Below are 20,389 nucleotides of genomic sequence, written 5' to 3'. Positions count from 1 at the left end.
TTTTTGTGGCGGAAATTTTCTATGCTTTTTAGAAAGAGCATCCTTCTGGTAAAATACCTGAAATATATATAGTCCTATTCTGTCCAGCCGTTTATGAGTTAATTAGGATTCCTGCACAGAAAACAGATCTTGGTGACAACTATTAATGGCAACCATTACTGTGCCCATAGGGGTCGTCTTGCCGTCATTCCTTTTCATAACCTCCACTGGGCATTAGTGACATGGTGAGGACCCCAAATTAAATGGATCAGACATAGAGAAAGTGGGGATGATTTATCAGGGCTGGTGCAGGGGGAGGAGCTGCCCATAGTAACCAATCACATTTGTACTTTCACTTTCCCAAAGGGCTTTGAAAAAAAAAAAGCAAAGTCTGATTGGTTGCCCTGGGCAATGGCTACACTTTTTCTTGTACCATGCGTATGCTTTGTATGTAGTCACCATTTGTGGTTTCTCCACATCTCACAGGCTCAGTTTCAGATGGGGTTTAAGTTGTCTCAGGCTCAGGCATATATTGTAAAATACCGCATCCGGAGCAGAAATCTAAATGAGCTGTCCCATCTGCATCACTGCATACTTACCAACATTATAGTTAGTAAATTCGGGGCATTTAAGCCCCACCCCCAGGAAATATCCCCCCCCCCCCCCACCCGCAAGCATCGTCCGCTTGTGGGTAGTGCTTAGCCCCATTAATTTCAACCCGGGACAGACTGAATTTGCCTGAACTGTCTTTTAAAGTTAGGCCTCATACACACGACTGTATCCGTTTTGCGGTCTGCAAATCACAGATCCACAAAACACGGATACCCGATGACTCTATGCCACCATTTCTTAACTCCTGGACAAGTATAGGACATGTTGTGTCTTTTTTGCAGGGCCGCAAAGAGGACATACGGACACCTGCATTTTTGGCGGCCTCTTTGAAATGAAGGGGTCCGCATACTTTCCTAGGGACAGTCCCTGTAAACTAGGAACTGTAGATAACCGTTTTGTTGTAGCCTGTAGAGAATCCTTCGATATTGTACACCCTGCCTTTGATAGCTGACATGTTCCATGTATTTTATAATTGGGACACATGGGTTCTCCAGGATGACTGTAGTGGTTTATAGATACGCTCATGTAGTTGTTTACTTCATGTACATCTTCCCCATCCTTTTTTTGACTCTTCTTGTTACGATGGAGTTTCACCTGTTGCCTTTATACCGTGTGCCCCAGCGTCGGCAGTGGTTCATGTTGCCACTGCTGAGTGTATCCTGCGTCAGTTGTGGTATGAATTGTTCCTTTGTGCTTGTATCACCTCTCAGTCCTGTTTTGCTAGGGTTAATCTTTCCTTGGCTGTGTGTGTGTGCATCTGCTTGCCTAATGAGTTTGTTACATCTGCTATATATTTTCTGAGTTTTGTGTCAGTCTGGTATATGTTTCTTTAGTTCTGTGACCTGCCCTGGTTGTGCAACATGCTTACTTGAATGTACTTATCTCCCTGGTCTCTCAAGTTTGTGTCTGGATTCTGTGATGTCTGTTCCATGGATTTTGCCTGTACGTGTCTAAATTCTGTCTAAGTTCTGTTTGCCATGCTCTTTTCCGTGTCTATTCCATGTGTATGGGAATTCTTTCCAAGTTCTGTTTGCCACACTTTTGCGTCTATTCCATGTGTATCTGAATTCGGTCCTAGTTCTGTTTGCCAAGTTCTAGTTTTTTTCTGATCTGCCATGCCAAGTTTCTGTATCTGGACCTGGTTTTCTGTCTGTGTCTGAACTGTGTCCTACAGTTTTGTGCCTGTTCCATCTTGCTAACTTTCTGCACATGTATCTGCTATGGCTGAATGGGTTCACCTGAGCGCCACAACCTCTTCAAACAGGTAATTGGCGGAGCCGTCTGGGGTCGGACCCCCACTGATCACATATGGATGACCTATCCTAAGGACAACCCCTTTAGGTTATGCAGTGATACGTCATAACTAGGCAACCCCAGTAATACAGCCAGGTCCATAAATATTGGGTTATCGAGACAATTCTAACATTTTTGGCTCTATACACCACCACAATGGATTTGAAATGAAACAAACAAGATGTGCTTTACCTGCAGACTGTCAGCTTTAATTTGAGGGTATTTACATCCAAATCAGGTGAACAGTGTAGGAATTACAACAGTTTGCATATGTGCCTCCCACTTGTTAAGGGACCAAAAGTAATGGGACAATTGGCTTCTCAGCTGTTCCATGGCCAGATGTGTGTTATTCCCTCATTATCCCAATTACAATGAGCAGATAAAAGGTCCAGAGTTCATTTCAAGTGTGCTATTTGCATTTGGAATCTGTTGCTGTCAACTCTCATTAGACGTGGCCAAAACAACTGTTTGGAACATTCTTAAAAAGAAGAAACGCACCGGTGAGCTCAGCAACACCAAAAGACCCGGAAGACCACGGAAAACAACTGTGGTGGATGACCGAAGAATTCTTTCCCTGGTGAAGAAAACACCCTCCACAACAGTTGGCCAGATCAAGAACACTCTCCAGGAGGTAGGTGTATGTGTGTCAAAGTCAACAATCAAAAGAAGACTTCACCAGAGTCAATACAGAGGGTTCACCACAAGATGTAAACCATTGGTGAGCCTCAAAAACAGGAAGGCCAGATTAGAGTTTGCCAAACGACATCTAAAAAAGCCTTCACAGTTCTGGAACAACATCCTATGGACAGATGAGACCAAGATCAACTTGTACCAGAGTGATGGGAAGAGAAGAGTATGGAGAAGGAAAGGAACTGCTCATGATCCTAAGCATACCACCTCATCAGTGAAGCATGGTTGTGGTAGTGTCATGGCGTGGGCATGTATGGCTGCCATTGGAACTGGTTCTCTTGTATTTATTGATGATGTGACTGCTGACAAAAGCAGCAGGATGAATTCTGAAGTGTTTCGGGCAATATTATCTGCTCATATTCAGCCAAATGCTTCAGAACTCATTGGACGGCGCTTCACAGTGCAGATGGACAATGACCCAAAGCATACTGCAAAAGCAACCAAAGAGTTTTTTAAGGGAAAGAAGTGGAATGTTATGCAATGGCCAAGTCAATCACCTGACCTGAATCCGATTGAGCATGCATTTCACTTGCTGAAGACAAAACTGAAGGGAAAATGCCCCAAGAACAAGCAGGAACTGAAGACAGTTGCAGTAGAGGCCTGGCAGAGCATCACCAGGGATGAAACCCAGCGTCTGGTGATGTCTATGCGTTCCAGACTTCAGGCTGTAATTGACTGCAAAGGATTTGCAACCAAGTATTAAAAAGTGAAAGTTTGATTTATGATTATTATTCCGTCCCATTACTTTTGGTTCCTTAACAAATGGGAGGCACATATGCAAACTGTTGTAATTCCTACACCGTTCACCTGATTTGGATGTAAATACCTCAAATTAAAGCTGACAGTCTGCAGTTACATCACATCTTGTTTGTTTCATTTCAAATCCATTGTGGTGGTGTATAGAGCCAAAAATGTTAGAATTGTGTCGCTGTCCCAATATTTATGGACCTGACTGTATCAATCTTAAAGGTTGTCATCCAGCTATCCCAAACCCCTGAATGACAAATTCAAAAATGTATGCAGCGATACAGCCCCATTTACTGCATAAGCTATTCAGGAACCAGAGAAAGGCAGACATATTGGTTGTCACCCAGCTTTCCCAGAAAGTATATTACTAAAACAGTGGTAAAAATACCTGTTAAAAAAGTGACAGAACAGGACGACTCAAAGTTTTTTCTTTTTTTATGTTGTGGTAAATATTTCATAGGGGTTGCTAGCTGTAAGCTTAATTGGCCACCTCCTTATTGTTTTCGCTGGTTAATTGAGCCCTCTGGTACAAAGTATTATGTGGCATCTCGTTAAATTAATCAGTCCAGTGTCACAGTGGAAAGTCCAGGTCACCCCTGGGCGCAGCGGTGTGATGTGATGTCGTCCATTGCCTTACATATTTCTCATTGTTGTCAAATGAATCACAGATTAAAAGAGGAAAATGAGTGTTGATTGCTGTGTATGCGCTGGAGCCCGTCCACCGCGCTGAAAGAATCATGACCTTGAGTGCTATTGCTAACATTTTTGTATCATGTAACATTAAGTGAGGAGCAAGATGACGACCGGCTGGAAACCACAGACTTAAGGGTCATTTATTCATGTGGTTTCATCGCTCAGTTCATAGGCTGCTGCTATATTTCCTGGAAAGCACCTATTAGATTTACAATTTCTAACAAAACTGATACTTAATATATTACTTAAGCTACTTTCACACTAGCGTTTTTGCTGGATCCGGCAGAGTTCAGCAAAAACGCTTCCGTTACTGATAATTCAACCGTCTGCATTCGTTATGAACGGATCCAGTTGTATTATCTGTAACATAGCCAAGAGGGATCCGTCATGAACTCCATTGAAAGTCAATGCGGGACGGATACGTTTTCTATTGTGTCAGAGAAAACACAAGTCCCCACTGACTTGCATTGTGGGTCATGACGGATCCGTCTTGCTCCGCATCCCAGGACGGAAAGCAAACCGCACCATGCTGCTCTCCGGTATGAGAACGGAACGGAATGCATTTTGGAGGATTCTGTTCAGTTCAGTTACGTTTTGTCCCCATTGACAATGAATGGAGACAAAACGAAAGCATTTTTTTCCGGTATTTAGACCCTATGACGGATCTCAATACCGGAAAATATTAACGCTGGTGTGAAAGTAGCCTTAGCCTTTAAACACCATTTATATATAGATGTATGTGTGTGTGTATATATATGTGTAACATTGAGCCACTTCTTAAATTACTTTACATGTCCGGTACTGATCCTGAGTTACATTCTGTATTATACTCCAGAGCTGTACTCACTATTCTGCTGTAGCGGTCACTGTGATTATACTGTACATTACATTACTTATCCTGTGCTGATCCTGAGTCACATCCTGTATTATACTCCAGAGCTGCACTCACTATTCTGCTGGTGGAGTCACTGTGTACATACATTACATTACTTATCCTGTATTATACTCCAGAACTGCACTCACTATTCTGCTGGTGCAGTCACTGTGTACATACATTACATATCCTGTACTGATCCTGAGTTACATCCTGTATTATACTCCAGAGCTGCACTCACTATTCTGCTGGTGCAGTCACTGTGTACATACATTACTTATCCTGTGCTGATCCTGAGTTACATCTTGTATTATACACCAGAGCTGCACTCACTATTCTGCTGGTGCAGTCACTGTGTACATACATTACTTATCCTGTACTGATCCTGAGTTACATCCTGTATTATACTTTTTTTTTTTTTAAATACAGGATAGGATAAATTTAAATGTTGCCTTAAAAAAAATACAAATTGTCCTGCAAGAAAACCCCTCATACAGTATGTGAATAGAAAAGTATGGAAAAAAAAAGGCGGGGAGTTAAAAATGAAAACAAAAAATTCAAAATTGACCTAGTCTTGAGTGGGTTAAGGCTATTTTCACATCTCCGTCATGTCATCTGGCGGGCGTTCCCGGCTTAGCCGTCGGCTGGACAAAAACCGCTGCATTTGCCCAGCCGTAAGTCGCCATTTATGCTTGAAAGTGATTGGATCACTGCCGGATCTCATTATAGTCAATGGTTTTTTACTGGTTTCCTAACTAGTGTTGAGCGAACTTGTGTTTTAAGTTCGGCGTCTATAGTTTGGGTACGGGTTATGGAAGAATTGCGTTATGGATTCCCCAACACGGACCATAACGGAATTTAGAATCCATAACGCAATTCTTTGATATCCCGAACTTTAGATGCCAAACTTAAAACACAAGTTCGCTCAACACGATTCCTAACCCATCAGTTTTTTGGTTCCATATGCACCATGTGAACAGGTTTAGCTTATATTTGACACTCCTTGACCCCAAATCTATAATATATCCAGATCCAGTGTCTTGTTATGTGGAAGATGGATCCTTGTGCCTACTCAAGCACCAGGGCCATGAGCCATGCAATCTCTGCACCCCCTCAAGTTGTGCCCCTTATTGTAAGTCTACTATGTGTATAGTTCTTGGCCTACGAGGAGTGATGCCATCTTTCCTCATCTTGGGTGGGCAATGTCTGATTTCAGCCTGTACGATAGTCATGTTGCTTCACAATGGGAACCGTGAAACCGCAGCCACCTTCTCGAGTTTCTCAGACTATTTCTTTAATGGGGAAACAGAATTGAGAGCGAGCAGGAAAACCAATACTGAGCTCTGAGCCGTGGCTGCCCGGCTGGGTTTCAGACTGGCAGATCACGGGTTTGTCTCGCTCGGTCACTGCCCAATATCTTCCCCAGTTGCAGACCTGATCTCCTCTATGATATTCTGCTTTAATGAATGCACCGTAGCACGGAACGGCTGAGAGGAACACTCAGCAGCAGGAGAGGAGTGTACTGATCTTGTAGGAGGCAGTGACTTGACCATTATGTCTTTGTGTTAGTGACGACTGGACTAAAAGTGACAGCGGGAGGATCGTGATGTGAAGAGGAAAATGGTGACATGGGAGATCAGATAGTGGGAGGAGCATAATCCCACAGTAGCACAGAGCATTTCAGGAGAAGAGTGTACTGATGCTGACCTGACCATTCGTGATCATGTTAGCGAGGGCAGTGTCATGATCTGACAAGGACAATAAAAACTCAAGTTATCAAAGCTTTAAAAGGGCTCATGCACACGAACGTATTTTCTTTCGGTGTCCATTCCGTTTTATTTTTGCGGACTGCACAGTACAGACCAAAAGTTTGGACACACCTTCTCATTCAAAGAGTTTTCTTTATTTTCATGACTATGAAAATTGTAGATTCACACTGAAGGCATCAAAACTATGAATTAACACATGTGGAATTATATACATAACAAACAAGTGTGAAACAACTGAAAATATGTCATATTCAATGTAGCCACCTTTTGCTTTGATTACTGCTTTGCACACTCTTGGCATTCTCTTGATGAGCTTCAAGAGGTAGTCCCCTGAAATGGTTTTCACTTCACAGGTGTGCCCTGTCAGGTTTAATAGGTGGGATTTCTTGCCTTATAAATGGGGTTGGGACCATCAGTTGCGTTGAGGAGAAGTCAGGTGGATACACAGCTGATAGTCCTACTGAATAGACTGTTAGAATTTGTATTATGGCAAGAAAAAAGCAGCTAAGTAAAGAAAAATGAGTGGCCATCATTACTTTAAGAAATGAAGGTCAGTCAGTCAGCTGAAAAATTGGGAAAACTTTGAAAGTAAGGGCTATTTGACCATGAAGGAGAGTGATGGGGTGCTGCGCCAGATGACCTGGCCTCCACAGTCACCGGACCTGAACCCAATCGAGATGGTTTGGGGTGAGCTGGACAGCAGAGTGAAGGCAAAAGGGCCAACAAGTGCTAAGCATCTCTGGGAACTCCTTCAAGACTGTTGGAAGACCATTTCAGGGGACTACCTCTTGAAGGTCATCAAGAGAATGCCAAGAGTGTGCAAAGCAGTAATCAAAGCAAAAGGTGGCTACTTTGAAGAACCTAGAATATGACATATTTTCAGTTGTTTCACACTTGTTTGTTATGTATATAATTCCACATGTGTTAATTCATAGTTTTGATGCCTTCATAGTCATGAAAATAAAGAAAACTCTTTGAATGAGAAGGTGTGTCCAAACTTTTGGTCTGTACTGTATATGTCACCATTCATTTCAATGGTTCCGCAAAAAAAATAGAAGTTACTCCGTGTGCATTCCGTTTCCGTATATCCGTCCTGCAAAACAATAGAACATGTCCTATTATTGTCCGCATTACGGACAAGGATAGTACTGCTCTATTAGGGGCCAGCTGTTCTGTTCCGCAAAATACAGAATGCACACGGACGTCATCTGTATTTTTTGCAGTTCCTTTTTTGCGTACCACAAAATACATACGGTCATGTGCATGAGCCCTAAGGGTTATCCCATGATTAATGTAAAAAATGAAAACCAGTCCTCATATAGTACATGACAATCCCATTCTAACAAACTTAGAACCAGCTCTGCACCTGACATGGATCCAGAGATCTCCTAATCCATTGCTCCAGTTGCTCTGCTAGATTTAATTCAAGCTGGAAGCTCAGGGGCGTGTACTTTCTCAGGGGATGTGTCCTTTCTACTGCAGCTGGTGGCAGTTGAAGGATGGAACTGAGCATGTGCTTCCATCACAGTGGGGTGGACAGACTGATGAACATCATGTTACTCCCCTAGCGTAAGCTGCAGGGTAGTCGCGGCACTCGCTGGAGCTCTGCAGCCTCTTCAGACAGCTGATCAGCAAGGTTGCCAGTAGTCGGACCCCCATGGATCAGATACTTATGACCTATCCTGAGAACAGGTCACCAGTATAAAGCTCTCGGACAGCCCATTTTAGGGTTGTCCAAGACTGTAATACTGATGGGCTTTTCAGTGAACAGCACTGTGACTGGATACACGCCAGCAGTCCTGATTTTCGAAGAACAATGACAAGAACTGTGTAGAAAAGGTGGTAGGTTATGTAAATTTACCTCAAAAGTGACCATTTTGAGGTCATCACCAGAAGGTGGAGCGTAAATGTCCCTATCAGTGAAATTTAAAGTGTACCTGCTGAGACCCCCACTTATCACTAAAATGAGGACATAAAAGCACTCACACAGACAGTGGCAGTATCTGGCTAGGCCAGATCCGGTCAACTCCTTCTCTGCCGGGACAGCCTGCTGGAGCCGTTTAACGCAAGTGTGACCCTAATCTTACTACCAAAAGGTTTTTTTCAGGGTCACTTTAAATATTGGCAACTATGGGATAAAAAAGGACCCTTCATTGACCTGGGCGGTGCAGGTACAGGGCATCAGACCCCCATTTATCAAATATTGACGATCTACTGTAATCTTAGGCCATCAATGTCTTGGAAACCCCTTCCAAATATTGCTCCCTATCCATAGTCATAGCCATTCTTTTTTTCACCCTTGTTTTGCTGACCCAGCTGTTAAAAGGGTTGTCTCACTTCGGCATATGACATTTATCATGTAGACAAAGTTAATACAAGGCACTTACTAATGTATTGTGATTATCCATATTGTTTCCTTTGTATCACATTATACACTGCTCATTTCCATGGTTACGACTAGGGATGAGCGAATCGACTTCGGATGAAACATTCGCATAAAACTTTGTTTCAATACTGTACGGAGCCAGCAAAGGAATCAATATGGACAATCACAATACATTAGTAGGTGCCTTTCTCTACATGATAAATGCCACTTGCTGAAGTGACTGGGCAGAATGGGGTGGGTGACCCCCAACACCTGGGGCACAAAGCCAGCCGCTCCGTCCCTGCTCCCACCAGCCCTCAGCGTGCATCCTGAATGCAAGATTTTGACGTCTATGAATTGGGATTTTTCTTCTCATTAAGCTCATTATGTTTTGCTTAATAAATCTGAAAAGATAATTAATGAAGAAATCCCAGCTAGGATGCCAATAACAGGAATATCAGAGCGTGAACAAGCATGGACAGATTGCCCGCTGCTCAGCAAATAACAACACGCGCTTCCTGCATCGTACATCGTATTCCCTCGCCTCGACTTCTCCGTCCTTTTCGGAGAACAGATGTAAAGAAAAAATGTCCGTGCATCTGGTGGCTTTTGAGAGAAGCCAAGATCTGCTGGCGAGGTGGCACCAGCAGATTAGTGATCTCCGTAAGGAGGGAGGGAAAGGGATGAACAATAGGCGCATCGGAATATTGTGTTCTGTTCAGTGCATGTCGCATTGGACCTCAGAGATATAACACAGTCTGGAGCAAATATTTGATAAAGTGAAATATAAGTATAGTCTTCATATCCCAAAGCATCCAAGAGGCTCCATAGGGGTTTTTCCAGGACTTAAAGGGGGTTCCACTCTTTTTTCAAACCAGCGCCTGGATCTGACCACTTTTGTATTAGCATGTAATTATTCAGTAAAAATCTATCTGTATAGTGCCACCTGCTGTTTCTTCTTTTCTTTGTAAAACTCATTGAGGTGGTCGCACATGCTCAGTTCCATCCTTCAACTGCCACCAGGCATATCTACTCTTAGAAGCTGTGACAGTTACAGGGAGAGAGCTGCAGCAGAAAGGACACGCTTCCGGAGAAATGACACACCGCCTGAGCTGTGATAAGGAGAGAGCTGCTGCAGAATGGGTATGCCCCTGAGCTATGATAAGGAGGGACCTGCAAGAGAAAGGGCAACCCCCCTGAGCCATGATAGGGACAGAGCTGCAAGAGAAAGGGCCCCCCCCCCCCCAAGCTGTGATAGTGAGAACTGCAGGAGAAAGGACACACATTCTGAGCTGCTAACTTAAAATAAAGTTAGCAGAGCAATGAATGGGGAGATCTCTGGTTCTTGCTTTGTTAGAGAGATTGTTATGTACTCTATGACTTTTTTTCAACCGTATTAACTATGTAACTATGATATCTGAGTTTCATTTGTTTACATTACCTATGGGATAACCCCTTCAAATATTGATTACCTACCCTTAGAATAGGTCATAACTATCAGATCAGTGGGGTTCACCATTAGCTGTTCGAGAGGGCTGCATCGCTCATGTGAACCCTGCGGTCTCTTCTTCAACCTGTGACTTCACGTTCATCAGTCACGTGGCCTTTCTGCAGTGCACTGAGATCGAATACCAGGCACAGCCACAATGTAATGTACAGCAATGTGCTTGGTAAACTATGGAGAGGCTGCTGCCCCTGTCCGAAATGTTTAATCCTTATGCAAATTAGAATCTTGGAGCACCACGGGGCTGGACTAGCCCCTCGGAGCACTAACTTTTCCTTGTCACCACTCCCCACCATGCCCTGATTGACAGAGCCAAGCATCCTCACTGTTCAGATGCTTGGCCATGAAATCTCACGTCTGCGCCAGTAAGACTTCATTGCCAGGCGCATACGCAGTGGATCTCAGGAGGATCTCCCCATCTGCCTTCGCAAGTGCTGATAATATTGGCGCATGGACAGTGCAGATATTTCAGTGAGGAGAGCCTCCTGAGATCAAGAGGAGGCTTTCCCCGCTGAAATCTGCACTGTGCAAGCACCGATGACGTCAGTCTCCTCCCAGAAAAGAAGATTCCTGGCTTCATTTCTAGATCAGCAAAGCTCAGCATCTTCTCTTCTGAGAGGAGACCGATGTCATTGGTGCTTGCGTAGTGCAGATTTCAGCAGGAGGAGCCTACTCATGGTCTCAGGAGGCTCTCATTGTTCTGATATCTGCACTGCGTTATCGGCACTTGTGAAGTGCAAATGTCAGTGGGGAGTGTGCGCCGGGCGATAAAGTCTCACTGGCGAAAACGCTAGATTTCAGGGCCAAGAATCTGAACAGTGAGGATGCCTGGCTCTGCCAATCAGGCCATGGGGGGAGTGGCAGCAGGAGAGAGAAAGAGGTGCTCTGAGGTGTTAGGCCAACCCCCCAGTGCTCCAAGCACCTCATTTGCATAAGAATAATAAGGAATTTCGCTCCAATGTACACCAGATTGCAGCAATAGAGGACTCATTTAATTCATCATGATCAACCCTACCAGTGTGCCTGGATTAATATGGTTGATGAACTGATGCTTTTTAAGTCAATTTATTTTTCCATTTTTTTGGGCTCTTCATGTTTCTCAATGGCACATTCATGATTTCTGGGACTGTCTCTATCCATCTTATTGTGTTCTTTTCACCTTCTTCCTTTTTTTCCCAACTCTTCCAAAAATAATTGTGTGAATGTTTTTTGCTCTTCTCCTTTATTGGTCAATTTTAAATCCATCAAGTCACCTAAATACCTGGACCATTCTGTTCTGATGGTTCCTTAAAGGTACCCTCTTCATGTATCGCTGACAGTTGCTCTTCGAAATATCTTCCAGAGTACTCTACACTTGGTAGGAACTCAGCAACCAGAAGGACCTTGTCGTGTACGGTTCAAACAAAGGGCATGAAGATAAAAACTGATAAAATGTAAGTATCAGAGGAACTTCATTTTATTTGATTTGCTTTCAGAACATTATGGGCATTATGGGTTGTCTTGTTCAGTAAACTCATTTTTCCAGGCGCTTTTAGTGAAGTTTAAGTTAATATCGGGAGTCCCTTGTTCAATATCTACTTCTGTAAGCCTGTAGAGCAGCTACAAAGAGCATTTTTGCCTCTGGAGGACTCAGCATATTGATGCATTACACATTGACTTCAATGGGAACTGTGTAATACTTAATTTCACCTGTGGTGGTGCTGCAGGGAAACAGAACACTTACAGATGAATTAATCCATAGGTTACATCTGATCGCTTGGAGTCTCATTTTTGGGATTCCCTGTGACCACTTCTAACATGAAAGAATTTGTCCAAAGATAAGAAACCCTTTAAAAGAAAATTCCTAAATGACATAATCGGCTATACACAGTCCGAAAGTAACTTTTCCTAATTTAGGTTACATCATTTAAAGTAAAAAGGTTTCCCATCTATTAAATTGATGGCATAGAACTTGAAGATGCCATAGTTTTAGGACTGTTGGGTGTCTGAACTCAGGGAGCCCCTGCCTAGTGCAGTCAGCAGTTTAGCATGGTCAGAACTGCTGATAGACTTCTGTTAAAGGGGCTTTCCCACTGTGTACCCTTATATTATATTGACTGGAGGGTTAGGGTTAAGTATAATAAGCGGGAGTCCCATTGTCTGGTCCCTGTTTCTGGTTCCCTTCATCAGTCTATAGGAAAATAGTCACCTGTCTATATACAAAACCATATACTGTAGCAGGCCTCATCCAGTATGGTAACTAACGTACCTCATGTCTGTCTTCTGTTTAGGTCTTCATAGAAGAGGCATGCCTAAAAGACCATCCACTAGAGAATTTTTAGATATTTTTTTTATGAAGAATGATTCAATAATTAATTTTTCTGACCTATCAGGTTTAATAGTCACATTATAATAATGTAATAAAGTATATTACAAAATCCTATAGGCGCTTAATGATGTATTGTGTGTTGATCTTTTGGTCTCAAGTCCGGCAGCCCCTTTTATTCTTATAATCCTATCATATAATCTGAATGATAGATAAATGTCATGGTCTGCTCACCTAGCTGGTTTATTATATTTCATACTTTCTAAGTCTCCTAGAATGAAGGAGGCTCCCCAAAAAAGGAGAGACCTCCTGGACTCCTGACTAATCTCCCCGGTAACCAGTGTACTGGCAGAATACTCACCCCTCCTTATCCCTGTGGGCACCAATGCAGACAACAGTGTGACACTGGACTGTTGGTGAAGCATTGAGAAGAGGCAAGTATCTGCAAATTCTGGTCTGGGGCCTGCATCTATTTACGGGTTCTGGTCTGGAATCTGTATTTGTTTAGGGGGGTCTGGTCTGGGGTCTATATTTATTTAGGGGGTCTGTGTTTATTTAGGATGTCTGGTCCAGGACCTGTATTTATTTAGGGGGTCTGGTCTAAGGCTTACTTATTTAGGGGGCTGATCTAGGTCCTGTATTTATTTAGGGGGTCTGGTCTAAGGCCTGTATTTATTTAGGGGGTCTGGTCTAAGGCCTGTATTTATTTAGGGGGTCTGGTCTAGGGCCTGTATTTATTTAGGGGGTCTGGTCTAGGGCCTGTATTTATTTAGGGGGTCTGGTCTAAGGCCTGTATTTATTTAGGGGGTCTGGTCTAGGGCCTGTATTTATTTAGGGGGTCTGGTCTAGTGCCAGTATTTATTTAGGGGGTCTGGTCTGAGGTCTGTGTTGGTTTAGTTTCTGAGGCATGTATTTAGGGACCTGGTTTGGGGGTCTGTATTCATTTAGGGGGCCTGGTCTGAGACCTCATTATACCGCCATACAGTACATAACATAATTCCAGTGCCTTATGCAGATAACATTTATATAGTACCTAAATAATAGAGCCATAGAGTGCTCCAGTAATACCACCATACAGTTTCTTATATATCTTCAATACAATGAGCAAATAACAGAGTTATATGGTGTCTACATAACAGAGCTAATACCGCTATACACTGTCTGTCTAAAAAACAGCACTATACAAGACACAAATAACAGTGCCCCGGATCTTTCAGCAAAGACCTGTAGTTAGAAAATGCTGTGAATTATACTGAAGAGGATCACTGAGGCCCAAAAATGGTGGAGACCGTAGGGTATTTGATCCCCTCTGCTATAATTTGGCCCTGTGAGTCAGAAAGAAATTTGGAGCTTCATCGATTTCAGTTTAGGGAACTCATGTTGTAAAACAAAAGATGGATGAAACTACGGAGATGGCCAAATATAAGGCGATCCATAGTTTGGTTTGTGTATTATGTGCCAGTCACTCAACATCATTGCCCTTCTATAACTACAGTTGCAAGAAAAAGTATGTGAACCCTTTGGAATGATATGGATTTCTGCACAAGTCACAACAATAGACAATCACAGTCTGCTTAAACTAATAACACACAAAGAATTAAATGTTACCATGTTTTTATTGAACACACCATGTAAACATTCACAGTGCAGGTGGAAAAAGTATGTGAACCCCTAGACTAATGACATCTCCAAGAGCTAATTGGAGTCAGGTGTCAGCCAACTGGAGTCCAATCAATGAGATGAGATTGGAGGTGTTGGTTACAGCTGCCCTGCCCTATAAAAAACACACACCAGTTCTGGGTTTGCTTTTCACAAGAAGCATTGCCTGATGTGAATGATGCCTCGCACAAAAGAGCTCTCAGAAGACCTACAATTAAGAATTGTTGACTTGCATAAAGCTGGAAAGGGTTATAAAGTATCTCCAAAAGCCTTGCTGTTCATCAGTCCACGGTAAGACAAATTGTCTATAAATGGAGAAAGTTCAGCACTGCTGCTACTCTCCCTAGGAGTGGACCTCCTGTAAAGATGACTGCAAGAGCACAGCGCAGACTGCTCAATGAGGTGAAGAAGAATCCTAGAGTGTCAGCTAAAGACTTACAAAAGTCTCTGGCATATGCTAACATCCCTGTTAGCGAATCCACGATACGTAAAACACTAAACAAGAATGGATTTCATGGGAGGATACCACAGAGGAAGCCACTGCTGTCCAAAAAAAAATTGCTAAACGTTTACAGTTTGCACAAGAGCCCCTGGATGTTCCACAGCAGTACTGGCAAAATATTCTGTGGACAGATTAAACCAAAGTTGAGTTGTTTGGAAGAAACACACAACACTATGTGTGGAGAAAAAGAGGCACAGCACACCAACATCAAAACCTCATCCCAACTGTGAAGTATGGTGGTGGGGGCATCATGGTTTGGGGCTGCTTTGCTGCGTCAGGACCTGGACGGATTGCTATCATCGAAGGAAAAATGAATTCCCAAGTTTATGAAGACAGAGATGCTGTGGCATGACCTCAAGAAAGCGATTCACACCAGACATCCCAAGAATATTGCTGAACTGAACAGTTCTGTAAAGAGGAATGGTCAAGAATTACCCCTGACCAGTGGCGTACATATAGGGGTGGCGTACATATAGGGGTCACAGTTGCGACCGGGCCCGGCACCCCAGGGGGCCCGGCCGCCTGCGGACCCCTGCGCGTATGCTAATGCGATAATCTCTCTTGCGGTCAGCACTCAGTTGTCAGCGCCGGGCCCGGGCAGGAGCGAGCACGGTGTCGGCGTCAATCCCGCAAGACCTGTGAACTCCTGTGGCAGGTCTCGCAGGAACACGCGCGCGCGCCTGAACTCAGCAGACGGGAACCGGACGGGAGAGAGACTAGACCTGAACGCAGCAGACGGGACCCGGACGGGAGAGAGACAAAGAGCGAGGACCGCCGGCGCCGAGGAGACAGTTGGTAAGTAAGGAAAAGCCGCGCTGACTGGAGTTGGAGTAGTGAGGGTTTCCATAGCCCTTGGAAGATGACGGGGGGGGGGGTTGAGCTGGCAGGAAAAGCCCACCTCACCACTGATTCAAGTAGTGAGGACCCCCCTGGCCTGCGATGACCAGCCCGGTTTTATTGATGAATTTATTGATGGGATTGGGGCCTGGGCTGATGCTGATCTGAGGGGTCTTTTCGGCTGATGATTGATCTGGTGGCTGATGGGGGGGGTCTTTGGGCTGATCTGAGGTCTGATGGGCATGGGGGATGACGGGGGTCTTTGGGCTGATGATTGATCTGGTGGCTGAGTGGGGGGGTCTGATGGGGGGTCTTTGGGCTGATCTGAGGTCTGATGGGGGTCTGATGGGGGTAGGAAACTAAGATGTCTGTCTGTCAAACTCTGCAGAGATGAGAGATGGCTGAAAGAAATCATCATGGTGGTCCGGTCTGAATGGAGAAGATGAAGAAAGAGAACATCTACTGTACATCAAAGGAGACGTCACTGGATGTAAGAGGTATGGGCGCGATATATAGGTAGGGCTGTGCGTGGGTGTGGCTTGAGGGTGGGCGACTGGGCGGGGACACAGGGGCCCCATAATCTACTATTACCCGGGGAAGTGCCCCTCCCGAGACCAGGCTCTGGATTTGCCACTGGGGGGGGGGGGGGGGGGGGCCATGGATCAGTTTCGCACATGGGCCCCATGAATTGTGTGTACGCCACTGCCCCTGAACGTTGTGCACGTCTGATCTGCAACTACAGGAAACGTTTGGTTGCAGTTATTGCTGCCAAAGGAGGTTCAACCAGTTATTAAATCCAAGGGTTCACATACTTTTTCCACCTGCACTGTGAATGTTTACATGGTGTGTTCAATAAAAACATGGTAACATTTAATTCTTTGTGTGTTATTAGTTTAAGCAGACTGTGATTGTCTATTGTTGTGACTTAGATGAAGATCAGATCACATTTTATGACCAATTTGTGCAGAAATCCGTATCATTACAAAGGGTTCACATACTTTTTCTTGCAACTGTAAAATGTCTTGTTCAACTCAGGCAGAAAGTCAAATGAATATTAAAACTATTTTTGACCCCTCAAGGACATGGCCTGTTTTGGCCTTCAGGGCATGGTGATTTTTTTCCCCCCAGTCTACAGTATGAATGAGATGTTATAGTACTTTTATTCTGTGGGTCCATAAGGTCATCGCGCTTTTGCACACTTATTTAAATTAAAAAAATTAATAGTTTCGGTGTCACCATATTCTGGGGATTCTAACATTTTAATTTTGTTGTCTTTTTGGGCTTTTACAGGATAATTTGACTTTTTCATTGATACCATTTTAGAGTACAAGTTTTTGATTATATTTCCATTTTCTGGGAGGTGGGGTGAACAAAACATAAATTCTGGCATTTTCATTATTATTTTTTTACTACGTTTTACTGCATTTACCATAGGATTTAAATAAAATGACAATTTTATAGTTCGGGTCATTGCAGATATAATACTTCCATATCAATTTATTTAATTTTTTTTGCAAAATAGCATATTTTTTCGTAATTATTTATACTTTTTATTTCAACATCTATGAGCCAAGTTTTGAAGTTATCCCCTATCCTGAGCATAGGGGATAACTAATTGATCAGTGGGGGTCCCATTCCCCCAATCTGATGGAGTGGAAGGTCAGGCATGTGCCCTGCTGTTCTATCCATCCTCTATAAGAGCGGCGGAGATATTAGAGTACAGCTCTTGGCTATTTTCGGTGGTCCCATAAAGAATGGGTGGAGCAGCAGAGCACATGCTCGACCTGCCGTTCCATCAGATCGGGGGAGCCCCATTCTCAGGATCAGTGGGGTCCCAGCCATCAGATCCCAGAGATCTGTTAGTTATCCTCTATCCTGTGGATATAGAATAACTTCAGAACTTGGCACAACTCCTTAAATTGCTCACACACTCACTGCAATACTTCTGTGTTGCAGTATATTATGCCTGCCAGCATAGCACTGACAGGCAACAGAGTAGCAAGATGGCAAGTATAAAGGCGATTTTTGAATTTTCCTTTTGTATTGTTTATTACATGTTGTCCTGAATTTCTTACCGCCGCCTGCCTGAGGACTGCTGCTTTATCGCAGGAGAACTTTCACTTTATGAAATAGTAATTAACATCCCGATTAAAACACGACGTCCATGTTTCCACTCTGTGTTATTGTGACATTTTCTGTGTAATCTATGCGTACACGAGGCGATTTTTAAGATTCAAAAAAATGCAAAATTCAACATTTACAGGGTTTGTATAATTGCGGTGACATATCCCACTTCATATTCTCTTCTGCTAATGGGATGCAAATACGAATAGAATTAAAAAGGAATCGCAGAGTTCATGGTGTCTCATGCACCTCGGCCGGGGGCTAATCAGGCTCCACTTGACATTTAAATTCTTCTTTCGAATACATTTTTTTAGAATCTTCACCTGAAACAAGTCGCAACCATTGTTCTTCTGTCATCAGGGATATGATGGACCTCAACATGAAAGCCATGCCTGCAGGTGTTATCTACTCACCTGGAGAGCTCGATCCGCTACCCTGGTCATCCGCTAGAGCAGATCTTGAAAGCAATACTAATACAGTTGTGTTCAAAATAATAGCAGTGTGTTTCAAAAAGTGAATAAAGCTCAAAATCCTTCTGATAGCTTTTATTTCCATACAAACAAATGCATTGGGAACACTACACATTCTATTCCAAATCAAAACATGAAGAAAAATATATCAAATTTGTGTTGTTCCTATAAAAAGAAATCGAAGAAAAGTGAATATTAGACTGTTCAAAAAAAATAGCAGTGTTTGTATTCTTCTTTATAAACTCAAACATTCATAGAAACATAGAATGTGTCGGCAGATAAGAACCATTTGGCCCATCTAGTCTGCCCAATATATCTGAATCCTATTAATAGTCCCTGGCCCTATCTTATATGAAGGATAGCCTTATGCCTATCCCATGCATGCTTAAACCCCTTTACTGTATTTGCAGCTACCACTTCTGCAGGAAGGCTATTCCATGCATCCACTACTCTCTCAGTAAAGTAATACTTCCTTATATTACTTTTAAACCTTTGCCCCTCTAATTTAAAACTGTGTCCTCTTGTGGTAGTTTTTCTTCTTTTAAATATGCTCTCCTCCTTTACCGAGTTGATTCCCTTTATGTATTTAAAAGTTTCTATCATATCCCCTCTGTCTCTTCTTTCTTCCAAGCTATACATGTTAAGGTCCTTTAACCTTTCCTGGTAAGTTTTATCCTGCAATCCATGTACTAGTTTAGTAGCTCTTCTCTGAACTCTTTCTAGAGTATCTATATCCTTCTGGAGATATGGCCTCCAGTACTGCGCACAATACTCCAAGTGAGGTCTCACCAGTGTTCTGTACAGCGGCATAAGCACTTCACTCTTTCTACTGCTTATACCTCTCCCTATACATCCAAGCATTCTGCTGGCATTTCGTGATGCCCTATTACATTGTCTTCCCACCTTTAAGTCTTCTGAGATAATTACTCCTAAATCACTTTCCTCAGATACTGAGGTCAGGACTGTGTCAAATATTCTATATTCTGCCCTTGGGTTTTTACGCCCCAGGTGCATTATCTTGCACTTATCCACATTAAATTTCAGTTGCCAGAGTTCTGACCATTCTTCTAGTTTTCCTAAATCCTTTTCCATTTGGCGTTTCCCTCCAGGAACATCAACCCTGTTACATATCTTTGTGTCATCAGCAAAAAGACAAACCTTACCATCGAGGCCTTTTGCAATATCACTTATGAAGATATTAAACAAAATTGGTCCCAGTACAGATCCCTGTGGAACCCCACTGGTAACATGACTTTGTTTTGAATGTTCTCCATTGACTACAACCCTCTGCTGTCTGTCACTCAGCCACTGCCTAATCCACTCAACAATATGGGAGTCCATGCTCAATGACTGCAGTTTATTGATAAGTCTTCTATGTGGGACAGTGTCAAAAGCCTTACTAAAATCTAGATATGCGATGTCTACTGCACCTCCACCGTCTATTATTTTAGTCACCCAGTCAAAAAAATCTATAAGATTTGTTTGACATGATCTCCCTGAAGTAAACCCATGTTGTTTTTCATCTTGCAATCCATGGGATTTTAGATGTTCCACAATCCTATCCTTTAATAGGGTTTCCATTAATTTGCCTACTATTGATGTCAGACTCACTGGTCTATAGTTGCTCGATTCCTCCCTACTACCTTTCTTGTGAATGGGCACGACATTTGCCAATTTCCAATCTTCCGGGACCACTCCTGTTACTAATGATTGGTTAAATAAATCTGTTAGCGGTTTTGCCAGCTCACCACTAAGCTCTTTTAATAATTTTGGGTGTATCTCATCAGGCCCCTGTGACTTATTTGTCTTCACCTTAGACAGCAAACTTAGAACATCTTCCTCTGTAAAGATACATGCATCAAATGATTTATTAGTCATCCTTTCTAGTGGAGGTCCTTCTCCTTTTTCTTTTGTAAAAACTGAACAGAAGTATTTATTAAGGCAGTCGGCTAGCCCTTTATTCTCT

At 43.1% G+C, this 20,389-nt stretch overlaps 1 protein-coding gene across 2 annotated transcripts in view; it reads left to right on the top strand.

Annotated features, from left to right (window-relative positions):
• Positions 1–12,942, top strand: part of LOC120997277 (24-hydroxycholesterol 7-alpha-hydroxylase) — a 77,937-nt gene extending 64,995 nt beyond the window's left edge. For both annotated transcript variants that reach the window (XM_040427301.1, XM_040427300.1), the window contains exons 12-13: positions 11,869–11,959; positions 12,797–12,942. In XM_040427301.1, the coding sequence (XP_040283235.1) occupies positions 11,869–11,940 (72 nt within the window). In that variant the 3' untranslated portion in view covers positions 11,941–11,959; positions 12,797–12,942. The remainder of the gene's footprint in view (positions 1–11,868; positions 11,960–12,796) is intronic.
• The last annotated feature ends 7,447 nt before the right edge of the window (positions 12,943–20,389 follow it).

Source organism: Bufo bufo, chromosome 4 (assembly GCF_905171765.1).
Source record: "Bufo bufo chromosome 4, aBufBuf1.1, whole genome shotgun sequence".
In the NCBI taxonomy this organism is placed as follows: domain Eukaryota; kingdom Metazoa; phylum Chordata; class Amphibia; order Anura; family Bufonidae; genus Bufo; species Bufo bufo.
The sequence above is the reverse complement of the archived record's forward strand: the minus strand, read 5'-3'. Positions and strand labels throughout refer to the sequence as shown.